Here is a 26,093-nt window from a genome sequence, read left to right on the forward strand (position 1 = left end):
ATATATATATATATATATATATATATAACTAAATGTATTACTATATATCATTCATATTATGGTGTGATATTTCTATTTACACTAATATTAGACCAAACATTACATGCCTGAAAAAACGAAAAGAGGGGTAATAAGATTACAAAAGGTTTAATTAAATTAAAGTGTTCAAGAAAGTTGGAGGATTCTTTATTAACAGTATATTAATTTTCTTGAACAGAATGGTATTATTATATTTATTAAAAACTTCTGATAAAAAGTAAGTTAACAATACAGAACTAAAAAGAATTAAAAACCAATTTATAAGTTAATGCAAAAAATTCAGCTTAACAAACTAGATACAAAAGCTTCGTAGCATAAATCAATTCACCAGAAAATTATAATGTATAATAATTAAATCTCTCAATATGGGCTGGGGCAACTTGACCAACCCCATGACCTTTTTGTACCCGTTTAAAGCCTTTAAATTTAAACTAAGATTTAATACTTATAACTCTCAATATAGTGTGTATATCTTCAAGAAATTTGGCAGTCTTTCATTTAACATTACAAGTCTTTCACATACAAAAACCATATTTTTTAGTGAAGTATTTTTAATAAAATACATATTTGTCCATTTCTTTTGAAAAGTCTGTGTGAAAAGTAATTTTCATGTTAAAATTAAAAATACTTTTCCTCATCTCAAAAATCACAAATTTCCTTTGTGTAATCCCTAAAACCTCCTAAATGCATTTAAAACCTTTTTTTTTCAGTAAAACTTTATAGTTTATCTCTTATTTCCTCTACCCTATCTCAAAACGGGATCGGTCTATTCAACCAACCTCGTAACGTCTAAAAAAAAAAAGGGAAATGAACCTAAATTACCCTTTTTATTTCTAGAATGACTTCACATTGTAACATGAAACCACATTCATTTATCCTAAGTAGCTCTAAGCTTGAAGAACATGCAAGTCATGTTACACTACTGAATTAAATTACCCATGAGCTACTACGAGCTGCTGACGTGCATGCCTCATGAACCATTTTAATTATATTATTATTATTATTACTTATTTTACCTAATCTAGTCTTAAACAACTTAAAAAGATCTGTATATACTTTTATAATAATAAATAAAGAATAAATATAAAAAAGAAATACAGTACTTATCAAATCTTCTTTTTTCTTCCTCTCGATTGTCGATGACAGTTAAGCCTACTTTATTTATAGTACTAATAGTAATGCACTTAATTTGTATTTAATTAAATAATGCACTAAAGAATGTAGACTACTAACAAATTGCCTTACTTCTCATAATTTTCCTGGCTTTCTAACTATATGACAAGAGCCGTTACAAATTCATCCAAGCTAGACATTAATTTTACCACGGAAATGATGTTGCTACTCTGAAAGAAATTAACTTCTAACTGTTCAGAACACAACATTATACATCATTTGATAGATGAAAACCTTGACTTTCTGTTGGTTATAGGTGATATATAATGAAATGTAAGAGAGAACTATCAACAAATTGTGAAAAGAGAATGTGGCAGGAGGGGTCTAATTTTTTATTTGATAGCTCTGAGATAAAACAAAATTGAAGGCTATAAAAATTATGGTTTGTTTGAGCAATAACAATTTTATAGAGAGTATTTTACGTTTAATTTTATACATTTTCGAGGGGTGATGGATAAAATAGGGATGATGACATGCTAAGACAAAATGTGTCATATGGGTCACACTGCTGAAAATTCAGGATTTTTAAAAATATTTCCTTTTAGAATTAAGAACTTAAACTTGTATACTACTAAAATATGGATTATTAGCTAAGATTTTATACTATTCTAATTGGTATAACATAAGCAAAAAGTAGTTTAATAAAATTTTGAATGTAAGACACTAAAACCTTGTGTCAGGCTCAGTAAAGGATACCCTTGGCGATAGGTTTAATTAGTAGCACTAAATCTTCAGTTGGATACCCTTTCTGTTAAGAATATTTTTGTTCCATAACAGCATTAATATGATTGATTCATGAAATGGCTTATTGAAAGTGCGTATGGATATTTTCATTGTTATATCAAATGTGATTAAGAGTATATAGTTTTGATTTCTTGGATGGACAATGGGAGTCCTTGATGACCCAACTAGCCTTCTGCCATTCACATACTTCTTTTTTCTCAACTCACCTGGATGCATGATGTGTCTGGGTTTGGGTCAGCTGGAAGAAAAAAAATCCATACTGGTTAATTTCTTTTAGGTTCTAAGATTTTGAAATAATTTCTAGACACTAAAACTTGACAATGCTTTGTCTACCCACAGCATAAAAAACAAATACAGTATGTACTATAAAAAGTAAAAATTTTATTATGGTAATTTTTTATTATTATTATTAACAATACCACAACACCAGAAGCAGAGAGCACCAATTTCTATATCAAACATCAATTACCCCTTTTAAGTATTCAGGTATATTTAACTTGAGACACAAGCTACTGTAATAAAGGTTATAAATAATATTTTTCTTATCAAACTTCTACCACCAATATAGGACTTTCTAAGAAATAATGTTTCATTTATATAAAAAAAACAACAACAAATTTCTGTGTAGAGTGGCTAGTTATCTTGGACTATGAATTTTGCCAAAATCTGATTTCTCTAGTTGACACTAAGGAAAGTATATCCTGGTAAATTATGTTATAATCCTTTTATAATATCTTCATAATGCTATCTATGTTATATAAAAAAAATGAAACTTGGGTGTTGAATATGAAATTGACATTAAAACAATCTAAAGTTACACATTACTAAAGAAATCCAATTAAACTGTTTAATTAGACTGGAATTGAGAATACTGTCATAAAGAAACCAGAGAAAAAACATTTTATCAGTTGTAGTTACTCTTTAGTTTAAATGCTTACATTGGAAATTCCTATTGAACTTCACAAAGTCTAAAATTTCTAAGTTTACAATAACATTCAAATAAGCCTATGTGCATGCACTTACCATAACAATGATTGTAGTGAGAGACCAATTTTTGTACTTCATGGTTTTAATAAGCTGTCTAATTCATATGTAACAAATACCCAGTACTGGCACTTGATCAAGTTCAAAAGGTCTTCACCACTAAGGTTTCTACTAACAGGAGTATGGCTAACTTGTATATATGTTACAATATCTATGATATGACAAATAATTATTTTTGTAATTTACTTTCTAGATATTCCCATCAATATATTTGGAATTGACACTTCATTATTTCTTCATAGTCTATTACACACAGAACAGCACAAGCAACGAAACTGACCTCTTGGGGGAGTATTTGGAAGAAAACTATCTTCATCAGAGTAATCTCCTGAAAGGCTATCACTTTCTGATCCAATAACCCTAATTTGGCCACTAAAACACAAATATGTAAATGTTATTGTATGTAAAACAACCGATCTTATAAGCATCATGTACACACTATGAAACAAGTAATACAAATGTACCTTGTATGTAAAATGAAACATTTAACAAACATATTTACTGTTGGATTCCAATAAGAAATATATGCATATCAATCTTCATAACAAAAATACAACTAGTGCACATGTACACAGCATAAATAAAGTATCTATACAAGTACAGTACTCTACATTGACAATTTTGACTGCACAAATTTAAAGACACAGGAATAGATCAAAAGAAACCAATAATTATAATAAAAATATATAATTAAAAATAGTGATTGAAGGTGATTTGGCTCCTCAAGAACACACCCTTTCCAAGACAAACAAGCAACCAAAAGATAAAACCTCAATTAACTTTAACCCTTCATACCCACAAACCTAAAGAATAAACTTTTAAGAACAAAATGAAAATGGTGTGTACATCCACATGTCAAGTGAGCTATTCTTCCAATTTATAACTATTGAAAAAAACAATTTTGCTAAAGAATACATCTGCAGCTAGGTTTCTAAAGTTTAAATTTGAAAGTTATTACCTACCAAGATAAAAACTTTTATTTTCCCTTTAATTACATTACTCGCATTCCTCAATATTAAAACTCTTTCTACACAATATAATTAAAAACAGGATCACAACAGTAGAACAAAATAACTTGTTTAACCTTCAGACATTTCATCAAACTGCAAGCTTCTGGTCAAAGAAAGTTATGCATCTCAAACAAATATACAAGTATAAACAATAATCTCAGTTCCTTTCAGCTCTCCTTTTTTTCATATTGCATTCATAACCTTTGTAAAATTTACATATTTTTTTTACCCTCTGTATATTGTGTACATTTTTTTTTTCATATTAAAACTTGTACCGTTTGTTTTATACATATATATGTTACACAAAAACATTTCACACTGCTGATTGTGGAATGTGTAAAGTCTAAAACATCCAAAGATTAAAAATGTTTTGTTTCACTGTGGTGCTCCTGTTCTCAATTAGACTATTTTTTGCCTAACAAATCTACTGCAGAAGTTATAACACAGCAGTGAGGAAAAATTCTTTCAGCACATTGTGGTCTACTCTTTAGAACTACCAAAGTTGTTTTAGTTTAAAGTAACACTTTCAATAGTATCAGAACTTTCCCCCAGCAAGAAGTCTCTGAGGGAGACTTCAACAAATCCCAGGTTGCAATGGTGACTAAAAATTTCAACATGGTGCCCAGTATTTTCTCACATTTTATTCGTGCATAGGAATGTGCTAAAGGGAACCTGAATCTGGAACAATTCTGGACTTTTGGAAGTCTGGAACTATTTTCACATTCTTTGAGTCCAAAATCTAAAATTTTAATGGCGGATTCAACACTGCAATTGCACAACAAGTTACTAATTTCTTGCCATTTTATTTTTCTTCTTTCTCTCAATTTAACCAATCAGTGTGCATGTTTAGACTCAGACAGGACCAAAAGCAGTTAGTTCAGGCAATACTATCAAGTGGTTGTTGTTATCATGTGATTGTTAGTAAGCACTCATACAAACAGTAGTGAAGTTAGGTAAGGCACACAAAAAGGCCTTTGCTTATTGTTGTACAGTGTTGTAGTGATGAGTAGATGAGACTTATTCAGAAACAACCTGCTTGTATTGAAGTTTAACTTTAATATATGTTATGTAATAAAGTTTAATAATGAACCCCCTTCTTTTTTAGTATGTCTCGTACCAGAACCACAAAAATGACTACAAATATATATTCTATAACTTATATATATATATCAGACCTGGCTCCTAGATCTGAAAATATTTGTCGAGGCCTGCTCCAAGAGGTTTGTTTTGAAGCGTTTCTTGTAAATCGTTAATGTTTTTACAAAGTAATATTTTGAAATTCATAAAAATTAAGAAGCATGGTAATAGAAGATCATGGAATCCATTCAGGTGAACAATTATTCATATACAAACACAAATTAATCTAACTTAACTTTAGCCTATCATTACTTTCATCATTGAACCTAACCAACAAATGTTTAAAAATATTCAAATTAAAAGCACACACCACATCATATTGCACACCATTTCCCAATAATTTTGCAAAACAAGTTACACCTGGGCTTGTATAGTTTAAACCCATAATTCCTAATGTTTGTATTTGCAACCTTTTAATTATACTACCCAAACATAATATGGTTTAAACAAATTTAAACAACATACAGAAGAAATAACATTTTTTAACTCTTTAATTATGATTGATACAAAAATATTAAGATACTTGAATATATTTATGATGTATTGGCAGTAGTGTAAATAATTGATTTTATTCCTACTGTCACTTAAGCAGATAAATAACCAGCTCAATGTATTCATTACACATAGCACTGTTGAATGCAGGTGCATGTTATGTGATACAAACCTTCTAGGTTTGTGTTTCCAAAGATCAAAGAGAAATTGAAAGTTTTTAAAAGAAATAAAATGCTTTCTCTAAAAATACTTTCTAACAAAGTTTTTCCCATATTTTTTTCTATGTGATTACATTTTGAGACAAAAATTCATGCAACCATAGCAACCAACATATTCACAGGGCACTTTACAAAGCTTTTTAATCCAAAGTAGGCCTAATTATAATCATATTTTTGCAACTCCAACTTACTGTTTGGGAACTACTGTCCTAACGTACCATAATTGGCATAAGCATGTCTCTATAGTAAATATATTGTTAAATAAAAAGCTTCAAATTATAGTATTTCAAAACCCCAAAACTAGAACTTGTACATCTATTATCTATGTATATAAGCACTGTTTTCTCTCTATCTTTCTCTTTCTGTGGGTCTGTTCCTTATGCACGGTCACATCTTTATAGTTACAAACTCAGGGTACATATGCAACTTTGTATGAAAAGTAACATAAGCTATGTGGCTGTGGCCTCAGAGGCTGTTTTGAGGCCAAAGTGACCAATATAGCAATTTTTGTAAACATGACGACTAATTGGTCTCAAATTGAAAAGGCTGGCTTTTTTGGGTAACGTGTGATCAAAAGGGCTTTTATTATTGAAGATTCTCTCTTTTTTTTGCTCCAGACAGCAAGACAAAAAAATATTGTGTACAAAGAAGATTTACAGTAGACAAATAAATTAGCACGTATATAAATAACTAAATCATCTGAGCAACATCAGGTACTCTGCTAGTTGCATCATAAAATAAGAATTTAAAACCTTTTTCTTTTCTGTAACTTGTGTGTAAGAAACAGATTATCGCGTTCTCTTCTCTGTTTTGTAATTGTTTTAAAAACTGGTAGAATGTACTTTGTAATTAACTAGTTCGAAGTAGTCGCAATTTAATAAAACTACTTTTCAATCTTTCTGTAGTGAAGACTAGCACATTAAATTTAATTATGGGAGTATAAGGGAGGGAATAATAATTTCCAGAAAAATAAAGAGTGGATTTAAATTTTTACTTTTTCTCACACGTGAGTGAACAACAGGGACAGTCTTAAAAACTAAATGGCTCTTGGTTATCTGTAACATTATCTTTACAGTAGTTTAAAACATATCAACTATCAAATTGTCAATCAATTAAGTAAAGTATAATGAATAGAACTATGAATTGGTATTTGTAGCCAATTTTTAGCACTGTGTTTTTGTATTAAGATACCATAAGTTAAACATTTAAAAGTCTGAAATATGCTGAAACAAAATTTACCATATAATAAACTAAGAATTTTGTGTAAAATACACCAGTGGTTTTAAAAGGACAATTGCTATAGCTACAAGTATAAGCTGAAGAACTACAAGCAGAGAATGGTGACATTTTAAATATCAAATAATCAATTATTGAATTACCAAACCTATTTTTCTAATAAATATAATAATAGCTTTAAAAATGGTAGTTATTTGACTTTAAGTCTAACTTCTAAGAGTAAGAGTCCTTAGCATTGGATTTATTTTTTTATTCTAAGCTCCAAACAGCGATGTTATGGTCACTGGCTACCTTCTTCTGCGATTGAGATACCTTCGTATGAGGTATTGTAGTATCGTTGCGATGTCAGGATCTGTCTCACTCTCACTGTTCGAATCTTGGTCAAGAACGTCACTATTCACACTAGCCCTTCCTGACATTCTTCTAGTTCTATTACTATCAGTTCTAGATACAGTTAATCCCATACAGACCTATATAAAGCCTATCCAGTACAGCGTGAGAAATAAAATCCAGTAAATCAAACATCAGATTTCGAAACTACGCAGTTGCACTTGCCAGAACGACTTAAGTTTAATTTTCAACTTTTAGTTTATTACTCGCACTAACATATCTACACAGCTGATAATCCCTTTGAGTAGTAGTAATAGTACCACTACCTATATTACAAGAAAATGCTTAGATGATGCTTCAATATTGACTAAACCCAAAACTGAAACAAAATATGTTACTGGATAAAACTTAAATGTCCTTTGTTAATTTTTAATATATTATTATAAAAAATAGTTTTACATATTTACTTAAAATTTGTAAGAAACTTATATTTTAAACCAATCCAGTTCTAGCTTCATCAAAGACGAAATGAAATTCTTTACTTTAGAAATAAATAAAAATATTTAAATAAATATGAGAATATATAGACTAATATCCTTCATTTTTCATAATTTAATGATAATTTTGCTTACAAAATATTTGTAGTACAAAATTCAGAACGTGGGGAGGGATGGTAAAGGACGTATCTATGGTCACGTGACTTACGTGTCTGTTGAGAGAGGCAAATGGCGTCGTTTTGGTTAGGGTGTTGCAATTTTACTGCTTGAATTTATGGTTTAATCGCGTTATAGCCTTATCTTGGCAGTGAATTTATGTGCATTTCAATTGATCGAGTGTTTATATATGAACATGTAAAATTTTATTTTTTAATTCAGCCTGAGTGTTTGGAAAAATTAGAAAAACGTTTGACGTTCTACACGTGTTTCCGAGTTTGTTTTCATCTGAAACTTCAGGAGAAGTAGTATAAAATTATACATCTGTAAATAACTTAACTACTTCGGTAAAAATGGTATTGATCTTAGTTAAGCGGTAATTAAACTTATTTTTATCACCTTGAAGTGTTTTTACTTAGTTTTTGAAGAACTGAAAAATTTTTGCAATAAACTTGACACAAAGCTTGGCATTGTCACAAAAGTTATATATTAAAAGTTAAAACTAGTACTACTGAGAACTAGTATTAGTAGTATCACATATTTATAAAAACCGAGAAAAATACAGAATATCACAAAATTTATCCAAAATAAACTCAGTGCATTTCAGATCAAAAGTGTCCAAATGTAATACTATGAGATAAACTGGAATTTACAAGTGAAGAAATGAATTGAATGCACTTGCCCACATTAAAATATATATATTATATGTAACAATTTAGCTTTACACAAGTTTCAGTGTCAATATGTTTAAGCTTTCTTTCATTAAATTAGTTATCCCATTTCAGCAAATTCAGAATACCTCAATGATTTCCTTAAGGAAATAAATTGTGTTCACAATCACAAGACAACACATTTAAGATGTAATATGAATGTTTTACAAAACAGTCCTTATAATTGCTGCATTGGAAACTGTCTGTATTGTTATAATTTTATTAATTGATGGAAATTATTATATCACACAACAACTGTTGTTTAACAATAAACTATTAGTATAGATGCCAGTTTATAGTTTTGTAAGCTTTTACTGCTTGCACAAAGTCTTAAACTTTTAAGTTAAAGACTTAACATTGAAGTAGTGTTTTAGCTTTTAGAATTTTTATAAAGGTGCAATAAATAGATTTATATGTTACCTTTCTGACAGATTAGACATTCAAAGATAAATACTTTCCTAAAATTTTATTGTAAAAATTATTTAAAAAAAAAGGCCTTCTTTATCTTTAAAACATTTTAGGTCTCATGGGTGATTTTTAACTTGCAACCAATTTCATGATACTAAAAAGCTTAAGCATGTATGAGTTTTAGAGTGTTTTGAAAATTATTAATTCATATACATTAGAAACATTATCTAGAGCTTAACTAAATGATGCAATTCGTGTAATTGTTGATATGATAAGATTGTTTTGGTTTTACATATATAGGTGGGATTTATGAAACTGTTGGCTGTTGATATGTTTTTGAAATTTCATGCAATGTAATTAAAAATAGCTATCAAGATCAAAATAGTATGTACAGCCATTATAAGGCAGTCATTCACAATTCTAAATCAAAAATGAATTAATGTATTTAAAAGTAAGATTTTTATTTTGTTTTGTAAAAACGTCTTTAATTCACATTTATATGAAAAAAATATTTTATGTGATTTACATTTCTATGTTGATAGATGACACCACCAGTGGAATAGAAACAAAAAGCAAGAATGACAGAAACACCTTTAGCTCAGTACGTATCCTTGGAGGAAAGTCTTTCTCATAATCCTTCCAACAAAATGACTGAAGAAGAGCATGGTCAAGAAACTTCTAGTTGGAATGGTAGATCTTCAGAAGACCTTATTCATACTGCAGGTAGAGAATTTCTACAAACCATGTGTATTTTTATTAAGGTTGTAAGTGATAAAGTTCAACAATTTTGAGTAGCTCCAAAGATTTGTTAATATTATAAGTTCAAAATAATAAAATGTATAATTGTTAGTTTCTTTTAAGGAGGAATTCTTCTCATATCATCATTTTTCTTTGGAAAAGTACAAGATGCATTAAGAATATGAACTTTGGGAAGTTGATAGTACAATGCCAAATTTAATTTAGTTTTAACTGTTAAGTATGAATTTATGATACAAAAGTTAGTAGCTGGGATTATTTACATGAAATCATTTTAATCCTTTTTTTTTTAAGATGTCTTCTCAGGTCCCTTTATGTAAAATAACTGCAATTTATATCTGTAGTCTAATAGAGTCTGTTAAGAGTAGCACACTGTTGTCTGATGACCATGCCAGGAGGGCATAGATGCACTCCATGGATTTTGTCAACTTAGGTAGCAAAAGTACTACATATATAATCAAACTGGCTACACTACAGAAGAAAGTTATATGCTGTTGCATTTAAGTTTCACTTCAATGTTTCTTTTCTGATTTGAAGATAGTAGTGCGACAACCAAATTACTCCAATCTCAAAAGGTTTGCTACCACCTTGTTTATGCAAGTAGGTCATGTTCAATTGATGATCATGTGTTATGTGAAAGATGTTTCACACTAGATATTGGTAGAGCCTGTGCCATGTGATTTAAAGTAGGGGTCCCAGAGAATTATAGTTCCTGGCCATGGAAGTGTATGAATGAGAAATCTCAGTTACGAATATACAAGTCTCAAATAAACAAAATACTAATTATTGTACACTAAAAACAAATGAAAACATCTACAGTACTAATACACACTGAATTTGCATGATTTATTTCAAGGCAAATGTACTCTACACTAGTTGTAAATTGGCTTTAAAAGATCTTGATCGCCAAACCCGTACTGTGCATTTTTCAGTGAGCAAATGTTAAAATTGGCTGGACCAGTAAAGATCAGTGTACATCAAACAATAGCACTCTTCATGCCCTACTTTGGTCTGGCCAGTTTTATTGGATCCAGAAGCCTTTAGTATTTGAAAATACACAAACAAAGCTTTAAAACCATTTAAAATTCTGTTTAGCCATTGAATTTGTAGAAACAAAGCCATACAATAAACTTTGATGTATAAACCAATACATAGATATATTTGCTGAAGTCGAACCATCAGAATGTCAAAAATAATTAATGTAAATAGACTACACATTAACTTGGCAACAAGTTGCTTTGCGTCATATCATAGGGCATAAACAGACAGTATGTTGTCTTGAAAATGGTTTGCTATATGTTATATCAGTGGGTGTGGCTAGAGTGAAAGAACATGTGCTACAATAGTCTGTGATAAAATGTTATCAATGATGTATCAATTACATCATGACATGATGTAGAACAGGTGGAGGTTACTACTGATACATATCTGTCAATCACGATATTTCAAGTTTACAAACAGTGTGTTTACAAAATCTCTCCTATTTCATAGGTACGCTCATACATCATTTTTAATATTTGATTGTTGACAATTTTCATTTCATTTATCCATATAATATGAATCCACATCTTTGAGTTTGAAATTGATGGACTGTATTAGGACAACATTTTATCACTGCTTGACATGGGTGTCATGCAGTATCAGGTTGCCAGGTAAAAAGGTAACTTGATATCAATCACTGACATTTTGTTAACATTATTCCAATGGAAAGGTAGCGTGGAGCAAAAGGTCAATTTACAGGTATGATTATTAATTGTTTTTCACTAATTATTAATTACATAATTGAACTTGCAGCATAAATCTATAAATGTGACTGTGGAATCCAATGGTGTGTGAATTTTTTTGTTATTTTCATTATTTAAAAATCACCAAAACCCACTACATAAAGATTTGTCAAGGTATTTTTTTTGTTACTGAACTTAAGATGTGCTCCTAGTAAACAAAAAAATAAAGAGCACTTACGCAGCAACATAGTGTGTATAGGATGATTTAATATTTTCTTTTTCCTTGAATGTTTTAAAAATATATAAGTATCAAAGAATATTTTGGAACATTTCTATGATGGTTAAAAATGTTTTTTGTCTTATATTATAGGACTGAATTCACCAGTAACCCATAAGTTACCAACAACTAACAATCCTGTTGGTACTGTGTCTCAGCCATTGCTTCAAATGTCAACACCAGTTATGTCTCCACCAAAGATGGGTTCACCTGACCCTGTGCATGACTTGCCCCAGGAGCTTTTGGATGCTGGCTGGAGACGTTTCTGGAGTAGGCGAGAAGGGCGACCATATTTCTTTAACAAGCTAACAAATGAATCTTTGTGGGAATTGCCTCAGCTGGAAAAAGTAAATTCAACACAGGTGTGTGAAGTTTTTGGGATCAAAATAAAAAATTTACAATCTTATGAACTTTAAGTTTTTGCAAATTCATGATTTCTTCCCAAATATGAAGGAAGAGTACATTTTAAAAGAACTGTTTTTTTGTTGTGTATTTATATCAGTTAAATGTTTATCATTGATGGTTTGAAATAAATTGTATTTTATTAGACTTGGTTGGTTTAATTGATGTGCACATTTTATATAGTACAATTTATATAGTAGCATTAGCTTTTCTTGATCAACATCAGATACTAATATTTAATCCTTGTTTGTAGTTTGACCCCATTACTGACCCACTTGGCATTCAGATTCAGACCCCAACAACACCTCAGACTCCTGTCTTTCCACCAAGCCAAGTGCCTCTATTGCCACAGAGAGCAGGAGAAAAACGACGGGCATCAGTAGCAGAAGAGACAGCAGTCCCCAACAAACGTTTTATATTGTTGTTAGTAGTCTAATGTGTACACTTATGTACAAATTCCTACTTAAGAAGTGCTAGAAGTCCTTCTTTGTATCAGAATTTATAAGATTTTTTTACAGATTTAGCATGTTGAAGAACTTCACTGTCCAAATGTTTAAATGTTGATGAAATACTCAAAAAATGCTGGCTCAGACACTATAGGCATTATGATATTAAAATAGATTAGCTACTACTTGTTATAAGGAGGCTAATATTAAGCCCTTAGTAAATGAAACACAGTTTTCTATTTTGTTATCTTTACTACAGGAAAATTGTGAATTTAGACACGCCAGAAGAATTCTGTGAAGTACTCATGTTATGATTCCTGTTTTAGATAAATTGATCAAGGAGGATAAATTTAAAAACTCATAAATTATTGTCACTAGAAGGATTAATATTATGGGTTGATGAGATTCAGATGCTCAAAATGTTTTGGAGCTAAGACAGTATAGTTATTGAAAGTTTTTTTGATATTCTGAAGTAATAAGGTGTGATACTAGATACTTAAGTTTCAGAGTTAGTTGAAGTAAAACTCTAAGAATGTATTAACAGACTTATTATTAATTAAAATCACATCTATGTTTTTCATTTTCAAAGTTTTGGAATTATTAATTTAATTAATTAGTCTTGGTACTTCAGTTTCTTTCAATTTTGTAGGTGCAGAAGTGTTTCATGTAGCTCTGTCTAGTAGGGGAGGTCAGCAACCTTTGGCTCTTCAACCCTCTTGTTGTCCAATTATTGAAATAGGGGTTACATGCGTTGTGGTTTTCAGAATCTTGCATTTTTATTAATTTTGAAAAAAATGGATCTTGTTATTTGGGTTGCTGACTCCTTGACTAGTATAAGAAGTGGTGGGATGTTAAAGAAGTTAATAGGTGTAAAACTATTATTATGTTGTTTGCCAAAATTCATTGTAAAAAATTCTTGTTATTAGATTATTTCTTAAATTTTATTTTGCTATTAAAATAAATTGTGCTTGGGTTTCTTGCAAAACTATCATTGAAAGGACAATTTTTCAATATTTGTCACAAATCAGTATTCCTCTTTCTCTAGTGGCCCATGGGATCTAGAAATTCCAACCAATGTAATAATCTGGGATCGAACCCCTTCACTCCTACCTCCCCCTCATCCAGAAGTAGAGCAGTTCAGAGCATCTTTAGTTGCAAAACTCCGTCAGCAGTATAAAGAAATGTGCCATTCTCGAGAAGGTAGGAGTTGATTCAATGAAATTTTTTTGTTCATTCTGTGTATTGATTAATGTTTCCATTCTCTTGATGCAACTTATCTTTTGCACATAAATTAATAGTAACTTGTTAGCGTGACATTTAGAGGTCTCGTTATTAATGTTTCCAAAACGTACCTCCTTTCACACTACAGCTATTACTCGACTGCTAGGGTTCCCTTCCTTTGCCCATCTAAGCATTGGTCTGATTTTTTCTCACTTGCTCCAGTCTTTTATTCCTCACTTAATTGCCTTTAGCGATATCTGTCTCATGACACTCTCCACTTATGTTAATGTGCCCTCTATCCTGGTGCTGTATATAAGCATCTCATTCACATAATTTTATTACTTTTTCTCAACAACACTTTCATGGACGGGTTTCTCTGCACTATGACCATTGGAAATATTTTGAGCATTCTTCATGGTACCTAGTTCTGAGAATGATCTCCACATCAATTTGGTGAGTTAGGACCATAGTTGGCATGTACCCTGGTTTGATTGTCAGTTTCTACACTTTCCCTAGTCTCTTGGCAGGTATGTTGTTGGGATTTGTTGAGTAGAGATGTGTTGTCGGAGGGCATTCGTCTACCAGCTTCCATCCTCTGTGAGTTACGTGAGGCTTGCTTTTTTCTGACCATTGATTTTTGCGACTATGCTAGATCCTTTGGAATCAAGGGCTGATGTTACCTGTCGGGATTGATCCTTGTCGTCATTGGCTTCTTGGCTCCTACAAGGGGTTTATAGTTCTGCCTCTCTGTTCATTGGTACCCAGAATAGATTCTGCTCATATCCATTAAGTGGAGAGAGTCGTCCTATTTCACCCTGGGTTTTATTCCTGTCTGTTTGTTGTGCCCAAAAAAAAGATGGAAGATTGGCATCCAGTCATTGAAATTTCTTGTCTCAGTCAATTTCTAGACCCTCCAAGGTTCATGATGGAGTCATTCTTCACTCTGCATCAGCATTTTTCACTAGGACTCTGGATAACCAAGTTTGATGTTATGGATGCCTATCTACATGTTCGCATAGCGAAGTTCCTGCCATTACCTGCATTTTGTGCACAAAAGTCAGGTGCAGTAGTTCAGTGCTCTATCCTTCGGATTAGTATAAGAACCATATGTTTTCTACCACATCGTACAATCTCTTTCTCCTTACCTCCAATCCCTAGACCTGTTCACACAATTACACAGACAACTGGTTACTGCTGGCACCATCTCATCAGTTGGTAGAACATCACACCCAGATTCTACTTTCAGAAATAAACAAGGCAGGCTTTATTATCAGACCCAAGAAATTTATTCTCACTCCAAAACAATATATCCATCTGTGTGTCTTTTTCAACATGAATCTCAGTCATGCTCAGTCAACTCCCATCTGACTCCACGCTATAGAACAGGCAGTCCGACTCTTAATCACATCTCCTTCTCCCAATGCATGGATGGTTCTTTCTATTTTGAGGACATCACTCAAATCCCTCATTCATTTGAGATGAGCACACATGTGACCCCTTCAGTGGTCTCTATACGACCTATGGATCATGAACAGTGATCCACTGTATTCCCCAGTCTCATTATTCAGGATCAACAGAACAATGAATGCACCCCTAGTGTGACTGCTAGCTTTGGTTACTTCCACTTTTCTTACTGTACCTGTGATTGTTCCAGTGTCCAGCTGGATAGCTGATAGTCCATAATTACAAAGCAACTATGGGACTTTATCCTTTGTCTGGCAAATCACTGCCCAAGCTAGGGCTGCATGCTTTATGAAGAGAAATTAAACCATGGAACACCACTTGTGTACATAAAGATTCTGTGACTTTCTCTATATATCATGCAGTCCATTATTCTTTGGCTTTCTCTGAGTGCCAGTGGATGACTCTGCCATCAAACACCAGCTCACCTGTTGCACAGACAAAACCGACTGATGAAATCCACTGAATATCCACTCCAAGGATGCCAATTCCAGACCTGAGGTCGGAAATGACCACCTTGATTCTATGGACAACACCTCCTAGACTGAGCTGTAGGTCTATCCCACACTTAATGTCCACTGTGTCACCATTCACCAGAACAAAGTTGGTATTCACTGGCCTTGAAAGATTGAGAGAGGTCCATTGTAGTTCTTACTTCTCCTGTGTCTACCACAGATTCAACCTCTCACTCTTCCACACTTACCAACATATACCTATCCCTGACAGAACTTTTTAATCAAGCTGTCTGCTATACTCTCCCAAGCTGGTGGTCAAGCCCCACTTGAGCTGTGTCAGTTTTCTAGAGCATTTGCCACAGCATCTACTACTTGTTTCTGGTCATTGCAGACCTGCTGATCTGAAGACTGGTATTGATACTGTTATGTATTACAATTTTGATTGGTCTGAAACTGAGTTAACTGATAAATTTAAATTTAAATTGTACTTTGGATTTAGCAGTTAAGTAAAAGCTGATATATAGTCAGTTTATGATATTTGCCAACAAGATTGATACACATTTTCCTTTTTTTTAACACAAATACGTTTTAATATACACACAACAATACAATTTACAATAACAGTTATTACAAATAGTTATTACAAACAATGATTTATAAACAAAAGTTTCACAAATTTACAAGCAATATAAAGCCTTCTTTCTAGTCTGGAACTTCTTCGATATCTTATCGAGGGTTCACAATGAGCAAGTTAATTACGAGTTGATGTAGGTATAATTCACTGAACAGGGAGCTAGTTAGCTTTGTCCTTCGTTATTCACTAGCCACACATGCCGAGTTTTCCATGATGAAGTTATATAATGTTTTCATAAAAAATATTAATGTTCGATGAGAATCCACTGAAATTAAATTATTTGTAATGTTCGGACTTTGTAAATGCTCCTGGTCAAATATCTGAAGTTTTCTGACTGATAAGCATTATAACAATCACAGTTATAGCTTCTGAAGTTTATAACACACTGACTTTTTTGGCGCATCATGTTGGTTATATTTATAGCTGTGTGGAGAGTTTCTCGAAATTTCAGTTTTTAGTAACAGTACTGATGCTAACACAAGCATTTACGTATATACATATGTTATTGATTTTTACACTAGAGAATCTTCCACAACTTTAGAGAATAGGCGGGAGTTTCGCAATACATATTTCACACTATAAGCTGTGCATATTTCTAAATATAAACTTAATTTAAACAAATGTTGATATTAAAATAAACATATAATAATAAATTTGTTACAATACCCTTGCTTACTTTGCCGATATTTTGAGTGTTGATATTTTGGGTTGGCAAGCACCTGCTGAGTATAGGGTGGGACTGACAGCTCTGTTGTCTTTGCTTTGCTGCAAAGTATTGGAATTGTTTTTGCAAGTCCACAAGCAGAGTAGATGCTTCACTTTTCCTTTCCTGGACAGTGTCCACATGGAGGCATCAGCTGTGACTGTGGTATTTATCTCATTAGCTCACCTTGTAGTAGCATGTACCCTTGTCACATGCCCTATGAACAGACCTTGTTGCAGCATATATCCTGTAAAAGGATGTACATAGCCTTTCACACTCATCGAAGACCAGTGTGGGTACCTCACATTTCCATCTTGTGGAAGTGGTTGGTTATTAATTTTCTTTGATTGGTTTTAGTCTGCCACAGTGGTGTTAAAACATTGCTAGTTATTTCTTTAAATATATCTGCCAGTTGGCGTACGTGATTGTACATTGCCCAATAAAAACTAATAAGCTACTTATTTCAATATAATCAACCAAAATAATAATTTTAAGATCTATAAGATTTTTGTTAACTTTGTTATAGTTCCAATCAGTCCATTCAGTAATACACTCCACAAAGAAATGTAGAACAGTTATTTTGGTAATGCTTTAAATTGTACAGCATAGATATTCAGTTGACATGCAATTACATTTAACAACAATTAAACCGTTTTCACTGAGGTTGAAGTAATAAAATGCAACTGAAAAGGAATTATATTTTTAATTGACATTCAGTTAATATTCAGCAAGTTTTTGTTTTGTTTGGTTGTTGTTAGACACAAAGTTACAAAATGGACTATCTGTGCACTGTCCACTACAGGTATGAAAACCTTGTTTCTGGCATTGTAAATCTGCAGACTCACTGCTGATATACTGGGGGACAGAATTAAATAGATTTTTGATAAGGATGTGCAGTTGATACATTTCTATTTGGATAATTCAGTCAATAAGAAAAGGTAATTTCAACACTAACAGATGACTTAAGATCTATGCACAACAAACATGTACTAATAACAGGATTCTTATTGCTATTCAAATGGATTTAATTGTTGTTAAATGTTAATTATCAATAATGATTAATTAAATGTGATATACACATCTAATAGCATGTTAAATATCTACTTATGTCATTCAGTTTAAATCACTACCATTATTTTGTTAGTTTTGATATCTGTTTGCACATTATCAAGAATGATAACTTTCTTTGCAATGGTTGTTGCTTTGTAAAAAAAATAAAGATGAGAGAAATCTTGGTGACATTTTTGTTCACTGTAGTCTCATCAACAATCTACCCCATTTGTACTACCACTGATGTTGGAGTGATGCAGAATATCTTCTCGTACAATGAACGAGGTTTAGAAAGGATGGCATTTTCTTTCAAACTTCTCCATGGATTTTGTTGTCCTAATAGTATTGAAATCATTTCCAAACCCAGGAAATGAGAAAAGATTGTTGTAGGCTGAGTACTGGTTTCTTGAGATTGTTGTAGGCTGAGTACTGGTTCCTTGAGATTGTTGAGCCTATAAAAATCTCAAGGAATCAGTACTCAGCCTAGAACACTGGTTTCTTAAGATTGTTTATAGTGATTTGCATGTGATGCAAGAAGAATGGTACAAATGTTTTTTGTGGAGACTAAGTGTCTTTCTTTTGATCAGTCTATTATACAACAGTGCTGCTAGCTACCCTTTCATATGGTTATGCTTCAGGAAAATAATCTGCTTCTTTCAAAATAGCATCAGTGATATTATTGCCTAAGGTAAATTTTGTTTAGATCCAGAACATTAGCCATGAAAAAAAAATCATGTTGTTGTAAAAATCATTACTCTTTACAAATAAAATCAGTGTGTGAAGTTTGCAGAGACAATGTTGAGACAAAGACTGGGTCTTGAGATCCCATCTCTGCATGCTCCATGCTATATAACCATTTTTCTAGCGCTGAAAAGTGTGATATTATCCACATATGAGTTTCGAGTTTTGTATTACCATGAAGTAAGGGTAATCATACTAAAGTTTACCAGTTTTAAGCTAAGTGATGTCTTATTAAAACATGTCTTTTTGGTTTTTATTGTATATCTAAAACAAATCTAGCACTGGGCAAGGTGTATGTCTATAAAGTGACAATGAAAGAGTTAATGTGTGTTATTTTGGCTGTCATTACACGTGTATTGTTTTGTGAAAAAGTGAAATGATTATTATCTATGGATATGTGTTCACTTTAACTTTATCAACATAATTTGGAATAGTATTTATAGTTCAAACTAAATAAAAATGTTACACCAAGTTTTGAATTTTAGTTGCAATAAGATAGGTAATTTTCTCATAAAATTATATACTTCTTTTTGTCATCTTAATAATTTTATTTTCACAACTTCTAAAGTTTACTTCGTGGCATATATTCATACCTGTTTTTTCAGCAGCCTATAACTTAGGTAATTACAGTTAGTTGTAATAGAAAGTATTGTGTTGTACTGATTCTAAGAAATATTTGTATGAACACAGCATGGAAATGCTCTATCATTTTGCAGGGTAGATAAAGTATGAACTTGTGTTTGAAATACAGTAATGAATTTTTTGTGAGGTTAACTTTGTTCTTGGTAATTCAATGTAACACTGGTGGATTGTATTCCTGTTTCCTGATTTTGAATGTCAAAAATGTTAGTTTTTTTTTCTTTCTAGAAAAACTTGTGTAATTCCTTTTCATACTATATTAAATCTAAAATAAATATGCAGGTATTGATGCACCAAAAGAATCCTTCAATCGGTGGCTGATGGAAAGAAAGGTGATTGACAAAGGTAATGATCCACTCCTCCCGAGCAACTGCCAACCTGAAGTTTCTTACACCATGTATCGGGAGATCATGAACGACATCCCTATAAAGTTAGTCCGGCCAAAGTTTTCTGGAGATGCACGGAAACAGCTATCAAAATATGCAGAAGCCTCTAAAAAAATGATCGAATCTAGGTCAGTTCATTATTTCAGCTGTTTAAGCTTGTGTTTGTTTGACCATTACAGAAGTTTTTATAACCTGCATTACCCTTTTCACAGTTAAGAATTGTGTTAGAGTAAATAACTTCACCCATCTCTTTTTTTTTTTCCAGAAGGTTCTTTGACCCTGATATCATGCTTAATGGAAGCATTACCCACACTTTTCCAACAACAAAACAAAAAGTTTCTAAAGAAATAGATTGCTTATCATCTTAATAGCTCAATTACTTATCCTTGATCATTCAAATGATATAAATGTGTTTGTGATACTTACTTTTATAAGTGCCACTATTTACTCCTTGGCATCTCCCAGTTTTGAAACTTACTGAATCTATTTTTGACTCTGACATCCAGCTATATTTTAGCAAAAGCACAACTAGCAAGGACAGTGACCAAAAGTCAGTATTAGAGTTAGTAGTAAAGTATTATTGCTATTTATATGGTAAATGATGAAGAAATACTGGCATTTTTTTACTTTTTAAGTAGTTAATTCCCCTATTCTTTTTAGAGATAATACTGTAAACAGTCAAAATATTCAAATAGTAATGTGTGTGAAAGTATTATAGTTAGAGTGATGTCAAACAATTCAATTTTTTTCTGTGTATTTCAGTGAGATACTATTTGAATATTAACTCTGACAGTGACTTTTGGTCACTTTCTTGCCAGTTTTCCTCTTTATGGGAAGTTAAGATTGTGCTAAAACAAGCCAAACTATGTACATATAACTCGTATATTAATATGCCTAATGTATTTAAACACTTAAGCTAATTTTGAGATTTTATTTCTTATTTACCAAAAAGTGATTGTTGTATTTTCTTGAGTCATAAGTTATTCTTATGGATCACAGTGTCCTTTGTGTAAAAAAATAATAGTATCGCATTTGTAAGCACGTAGATAATGATATTGTGAAGTTTTATTTGATTTTAAAATGTTTGCCTTATTTAGTACACATTTTCAGAAAAAGGAGCTTATAATATTATTAATATATTTCACTGTTTTTTTCTTTTAGCTTCTTCACTCTTAGTTTACAATGATAAACAGTCATATAAAAGACTTGTAAAAACAACACCAGTTTAATAGTTTTTTTTAGCCTTTGTGATTTCTGGCCATCAAAGATGAATTTGATAGTTGTTTATTTCAGTTTCCAGTGCTATTTTCATTCCAAGCTTTTATTGATTTATAATTTGTTCCTGTCCATGTAGATGGATTTCAAGGCAATTAGCAATAAAGGAAACATTTTGTGCTATGACTTTATTTTTCTGATTGGTTGTTCTGGAGCTTGCTTGTCTGTTAGTGAAAAATTAGTAAATGACAACAAAAAATTTGTATTTAATAGAATAGTTCTTGAACGTTAAGAACTAAAACATTTATTTTTTTATCGTGTATTTAGTTCTCGTTTTTTTCATCTATATCCATTCAGCAATATAAGAGTGAACTGTCTGACAATGTATCATCTGCCATTTTAAAAACTCTGATTTTTGTAATATTATAGTCCAGCAGTTTCACTAATATATCTTGTTTCATTTGGTACATTATTTGTCTTAATTTATTAATTTTAAACTCACAAGGAAAGTCTTTATGTAGGACTTGTTTTTCAAGAGCTATTTCATTTGTGTGAATTGAAATATTCTTGTGGTGAAATTACTTATTACTTAGGTCATAATATAATTGCTAACTTGTTTATGTTGCTTCCATTGTTATCTGATCATCCTAACTTCACTATCCAGAAATGCCTCATCTGAAAGCAGAAAAATTGTTAAATGGAACTCAGAAGATGCCTTTCAGTGGATTAGGCAGACCCTTAACGCTTCCTATGATGATTATTTGGTAAGATTGAAAAGCTTATTTTCTCAAAATTCAAAATTAGTCATTGTGAATTGTTATTTGTTAAAAATATTTTTAATGTTCTTGATACAGTAATAAATATAATTCTTCCATATATATGCTTCTAACATAAAGACTTTAGAATATGATTTTTTTACAAGTCAGTAAACTCATAGTTCCAAAACATACTTACCTCCGCTGACACTATAGCTATTTCTCAATCTCCAGGGTTTTCACTCTTTGCCCATCTAAGCATTGAAAATGCTTGCTCCAGTCTTTTATACCCCACTAGAATGCCCTTGGCAAATTCTATTTTGCAAAATTCTCCACCAACTTCAATGTGCTCTCTATATAGGTAGTATATATAAGCACCTTATTTAGATAATGTAATCACTTTTTCTCGACAAAGCATTTGGCATGGGTTTCTATAAGTAGAAGTGTTGTGATTATTCACAATTTGCATTGTGACTTTGAATGTGGTTGGCTTTACTACGGTTATATCTTTATATTTATAAATTAGTTTTAAAAAAAATGTACCGATGGGTATGAATTCTCAGGTTAATGTTTCTACAACAGAGGCCAACCAGACCTTCTCTTTGCTCAATTATGCGATGGGATAGCTATTTATCAGAACAGCATGCTTTGGCTTATCACTGCCAGGAGGATGTATATTTAGATTTTCAACAGATGGACCCCCTTTTGGACCTGCGGGGATCTAGATTGGAACCTGTAATCACTTCAAACAGATCACAGTTTTCTCAGACTCTTCTTATTCTCACAACTCTCCTGAGGTATTTATCTTTGATCCAAATTTTTTGGAAGCCTATCAAAGTTCCCCTCAGCAATTTGGAGATGAGTTGGGTATTTTGCTGATATCTACCTCAGTCAGATTGTCTTCTTCAATTCTTTCTCTGGTTTCCTGGCTGGTTTGTTGTTGTGTAGAGACATTTTGTTAGAAAGTGTTCATTTACTGTCTTCTGCCCTCAGGGAGTTATGGGAAGCTCCTTTTCTCCATCCCATGTTGTTTGCCGGAGTTCCAGAGATGTTAAAATTATGAATTGATTCAGCTCCTTTACATTCTTCTTTATCATCGTTGGCTTCTCACCTTTCTGTCGCTCATTTAGGAGTGTCATCTTGTAGTGTTTCCTGACCCAATCCTTCGGTTCCCAGGTCTATTGGTTCCCATAATAGAGTCTGTCCTTATTCTCGAGGATCTTTGGCTTGGTTGGACTGTCGACATCAGCGTCAGTGACTATCCTGTGGGCGTGGGAGCACGATTACATCACTTTCTGGACATCTGAAGTTCTTTCACCAGGGATTCATGGTTACTCAATGTTCTGGCTTCAGGGTTGGTCATTCAATTTACATCACCTCCACCATTATCTGCACAACCGGTTGCCTTTTCACCTCCAACAGATCCACAGTGAGGGGAGCTTCATTCCCAGGCCATAATAGAGTTGTTAGTCAAAAGGGCACTAGAGAGAGTCGATCCCGTTCTTCCAGGATTTTATTCCCATTTATTCATTGTACCCAAGAAGACAGGAGATTGGTGTCCAATTATCGATATGTCTCGACTCAACCAAATTTTAGATTCTCCTTGCTTTATAATGGAATTTTTTCTCAACCTATGATGGCACTTTGCACCAGGGCTCTGGATGACCAAGTTCAATGTTACCAACACTTATCTCCATATTTCCATAGCGGAATCTTCCCAGAGGTTTCTCAGATTTGTGCACAAGGATCAGGTGCTGCAGTTCAGGGCTCTACCTTTTGGTCTTGCATCAGCACCTTCTGTCTTTTACAGAGTTGTTCGAACTTTTTTTATCATCTGCATTTCTTGGACCTGTGCACACATCATTATATGGATGACTGGCTTCTTCTGGCACTATCCCGTCAATTAGCAGAACAACACACTCAGATTTTCCTTTCAGAAGCCACAAAAACAGGTTTCCTTATCAGATTGGAGAAGTCTATTCTGTCACCAATGCAATATCTCATCCATCAGGGTGTGTTTTTACAATACTCACTAAAGTCATGCTCAACCAATACCTATCGGGTTCACGCCATGGAAACAGCCGCCAGGCTTTTACTTATGTCCCCTTCTCCTACTGCACGGATGCTTCTCTCTCTCTCTTTTGGGGATGTGGGCATCCCTCAAGCCTTTCATTCCTTTGGGACGAGCACATAAGAGGTCCCTTCAATGGTCACTACTCGACCAATGGTTTATGCATTCCAATCCTTTGGATCATCCTGTCTCATTACTCAGGAGCAACATCGTTAATTGCGAATGGTTGTTGAATCAGAACAACACTATTGTTGGGGTATCCATTCCCCCACCTTGTCCCGAGGTACATCTTTTCAGGGATGGGGAGCTTATCTTCAAGGTCAGGAGTTCCAGGGTATTTGGATGGAAGACGAGTCTACCCACAATATCAATGTTCTCGAACTCCTTGCAGTACACTGGGCAATGGTTCAAGGTCTTTTTTGAAAGGAAAAATTGTCATGAAACACTCCGACAATTGCACGGTGGTATCTCAGATTTCTCGTCAAGGAGGCACACATACTCGAGACCTTTGTTTTTGTACCTTGGATTTTCTCTACTGGGCTCATTCCCATTGTATCAGTCTTTTAGTACGTCATGTTCCAGGAGTAATGAAATTAATTGCAGATCACTTGTCTCAACCCAACTGGATTTTTCCAACAGAATGGATGCTACATCATGAGGTTTTTCAGTGGATTTGCTCTCAGTTTGGGTCCCCAATGATTGATGCCTTTGCAACTCATTGGAATTCTCATCTGCATTTGTTTTGGTCTCTGATACCTCAACCTCAAGTGTTGGCAGCAGATGCGTTCAGTCAGGACTGGACAGGTTTACATCTGTATGTCTTTCCCCCAACTCAGCTATTGCCCCGGGTTCTGACTATGATTCGTTCCACTCCCTGTCAAGTTCTCTTGTTTGCACTATATTGGCCAGCTCAGACATGGTTTCTACTTCTTCGGTATCTGCAGGAATGTCAACCTCTACCACATTGGCAGTCTCTATAGAGACAACCTCGATCAGACATTGTCTACTCAGATGTTCGGAAACTCAATCTTCATGCTTGGAAGTTAAGCGATCCTTTGCCAACATAATGATTTAACTTCTCAGGTTTCTCTGTATTTAATTAAATCTCTATGTAGGCCAATCACAGCCATTTATCAGTGGAAATGATATACTTATCATCAGTGGTGTATTAAAAGGAATTTAAACCCTCTTCATCTTAAAGTATCTACCATGTCCCACTTTATGACTTGGGTATTTGAGGAGGGTCTTGATTTGTCTACAGTGGCTTTATATAAGGCATCTTTATCCACTATGTTTCAGTATTCTAAATATCAGAAGGTTTTTGAATCCTCAATACTCAATACTTCAACCCAAATGACATTTCCAGTTACCGAATTGAGATTTTACAGTTCATTGTTCATGATTATTCATTCATTGGAATCCTACTATTTCCCAAGATTTATCTCCCATTACCCTAACGGTTGGGGGGTGCACGGCCCTTCTCTTTGATCAATGTTGGTTTCGTATATTGTTCATGGAAGGAGGGCCACTGTCTCCTCATAATTACGAATGCTAAGTGGTCCCATCCTAGGTCCTTGGTTGAGCACAGGTTCCATATCCTCTCCATTATTCCAGGGGCAAGCAGAATACTCCTTGCCCACTTGGTTGGGGAGTTAGGATGAATGTTCATAATTCCAGACAGGATGCGTTCTGTTCTATTGTTGAGTACGGCATACACAATCCCATCATTCCAAGCCTGAGGTGTTGTCTTTTGGACTTCTTCAGGTGGAGGAGAAAGTTTGTCCACTTTGATGGTGTTTACTTTCTCATTGGGATCCAATCAAAAGTATATATATATATATATAACATTGCAGTCCAATAGCCCTAGCCACCAACGTGGGATATAGGTACCACGACCCCTTAATTCCAACCCTGAGGTTTGGAACCTTGGCTGTCTGGTTGTGGCTGGTCTATACTGATGATT

The 26,093-nt window shown here is 33.1% G+C and overlaps 2 protein-coding genes across 6 annotated transcripts in view; one reads left to right on the forward strand and one right to left on the reverse strand.

Annotated features, from left to right (window-relative positions):
• The window catches only part of LOC106464209 (DDB1- and CUL4-associated factor 11-like), a 40,474-nt gene extending 32,742 nt beyond the window's left edge, over positions 1-7,732 (reverse strand). The window contains exons 1-3 of one of the 2 annotated variants that reach the window (XM_013924337.2): positions 7,406-7,732; positions 3,281-3,372; positions 2,163-2,194 (exon numbers count right to left, since the gene is read on the reverse strand). In XM_013924337.2, coding sequence (XP_013779791.1) covers positions 2,163-2,194; positions 3,281-3,372; positions 7,406-7,557 — 276 coding nt within the window. In that variant the 5' untranslated portion in view covers positions 7,558-7,732. Of the gene's footprint in view, positions 1-2,162; positions 2,195-3,280; positions 3,373-7,384 lie in introns of both variants that reach the window. The other variant, XM_013924336.2, reaches the window with a different exon arrangement.
• Positions 7,733-8,149: 417 nt separating this feature from the next.
• LOC106464204 (phosphorylated CTD-interacting factor 1-like) overlaps positions 8,150-26,093 on the forward strand; it is a 38,516-nt gene continuing 20,572 nt past the window's right edge. The window contains exons 1-7 of one of the 4 annotated variants that reach the window (XM_013924333.2): positions 8,150-8,452; positions 9,737-9,917; positions 12,045-12,313; positions 12,607-12,776; positions 13,845-13,999; positions 19,986-20,217; positions 21,969-22,068. In XM_013924333.2, the coding sequence (XP_013779787.1) occupies positions 9,773-9,917; positions 12,045-12,313; positions 12,607-12,776; positions 13,845-13,999; positions 19,986-20,217; positions 21,969-22,068 (1,071 nt within the window). In that variant the 5' untranslated portion in view covers positions 8,150-8,452; positions 9,737-9,772. The remainder of the gene's footprint in view (positions 8,453-9,736; positions 9,918-12,044; positions 12,314-12,606; positions 12,777-13,844; positions 14,000-19,985; positions 20,218-21,968; positions 22,069-26,093) is intronic. The other 3 variants (XM_022391910.1, XM_022391911.1, XM_022391912.1) reach the window with 3 other exon arrangements.

This window comes from Limulus polyphemus, unplaced genomic scaffold (assembly GCF_000517525.1).
Source record: "Limulus polyphemus unplaced genomic scaffold, Limulus_polyphemus-2.1.2 Scaffold1587, whole genome shotgun sequence".
In the NCBI taxonomy this organism is placed as follows: domain Eukaryota; kingdom Metazoa; phylum Arthropoda; class Merostomata; order Xiphosura; family Limulidae; genus Limulus; species Limulus polyphemus.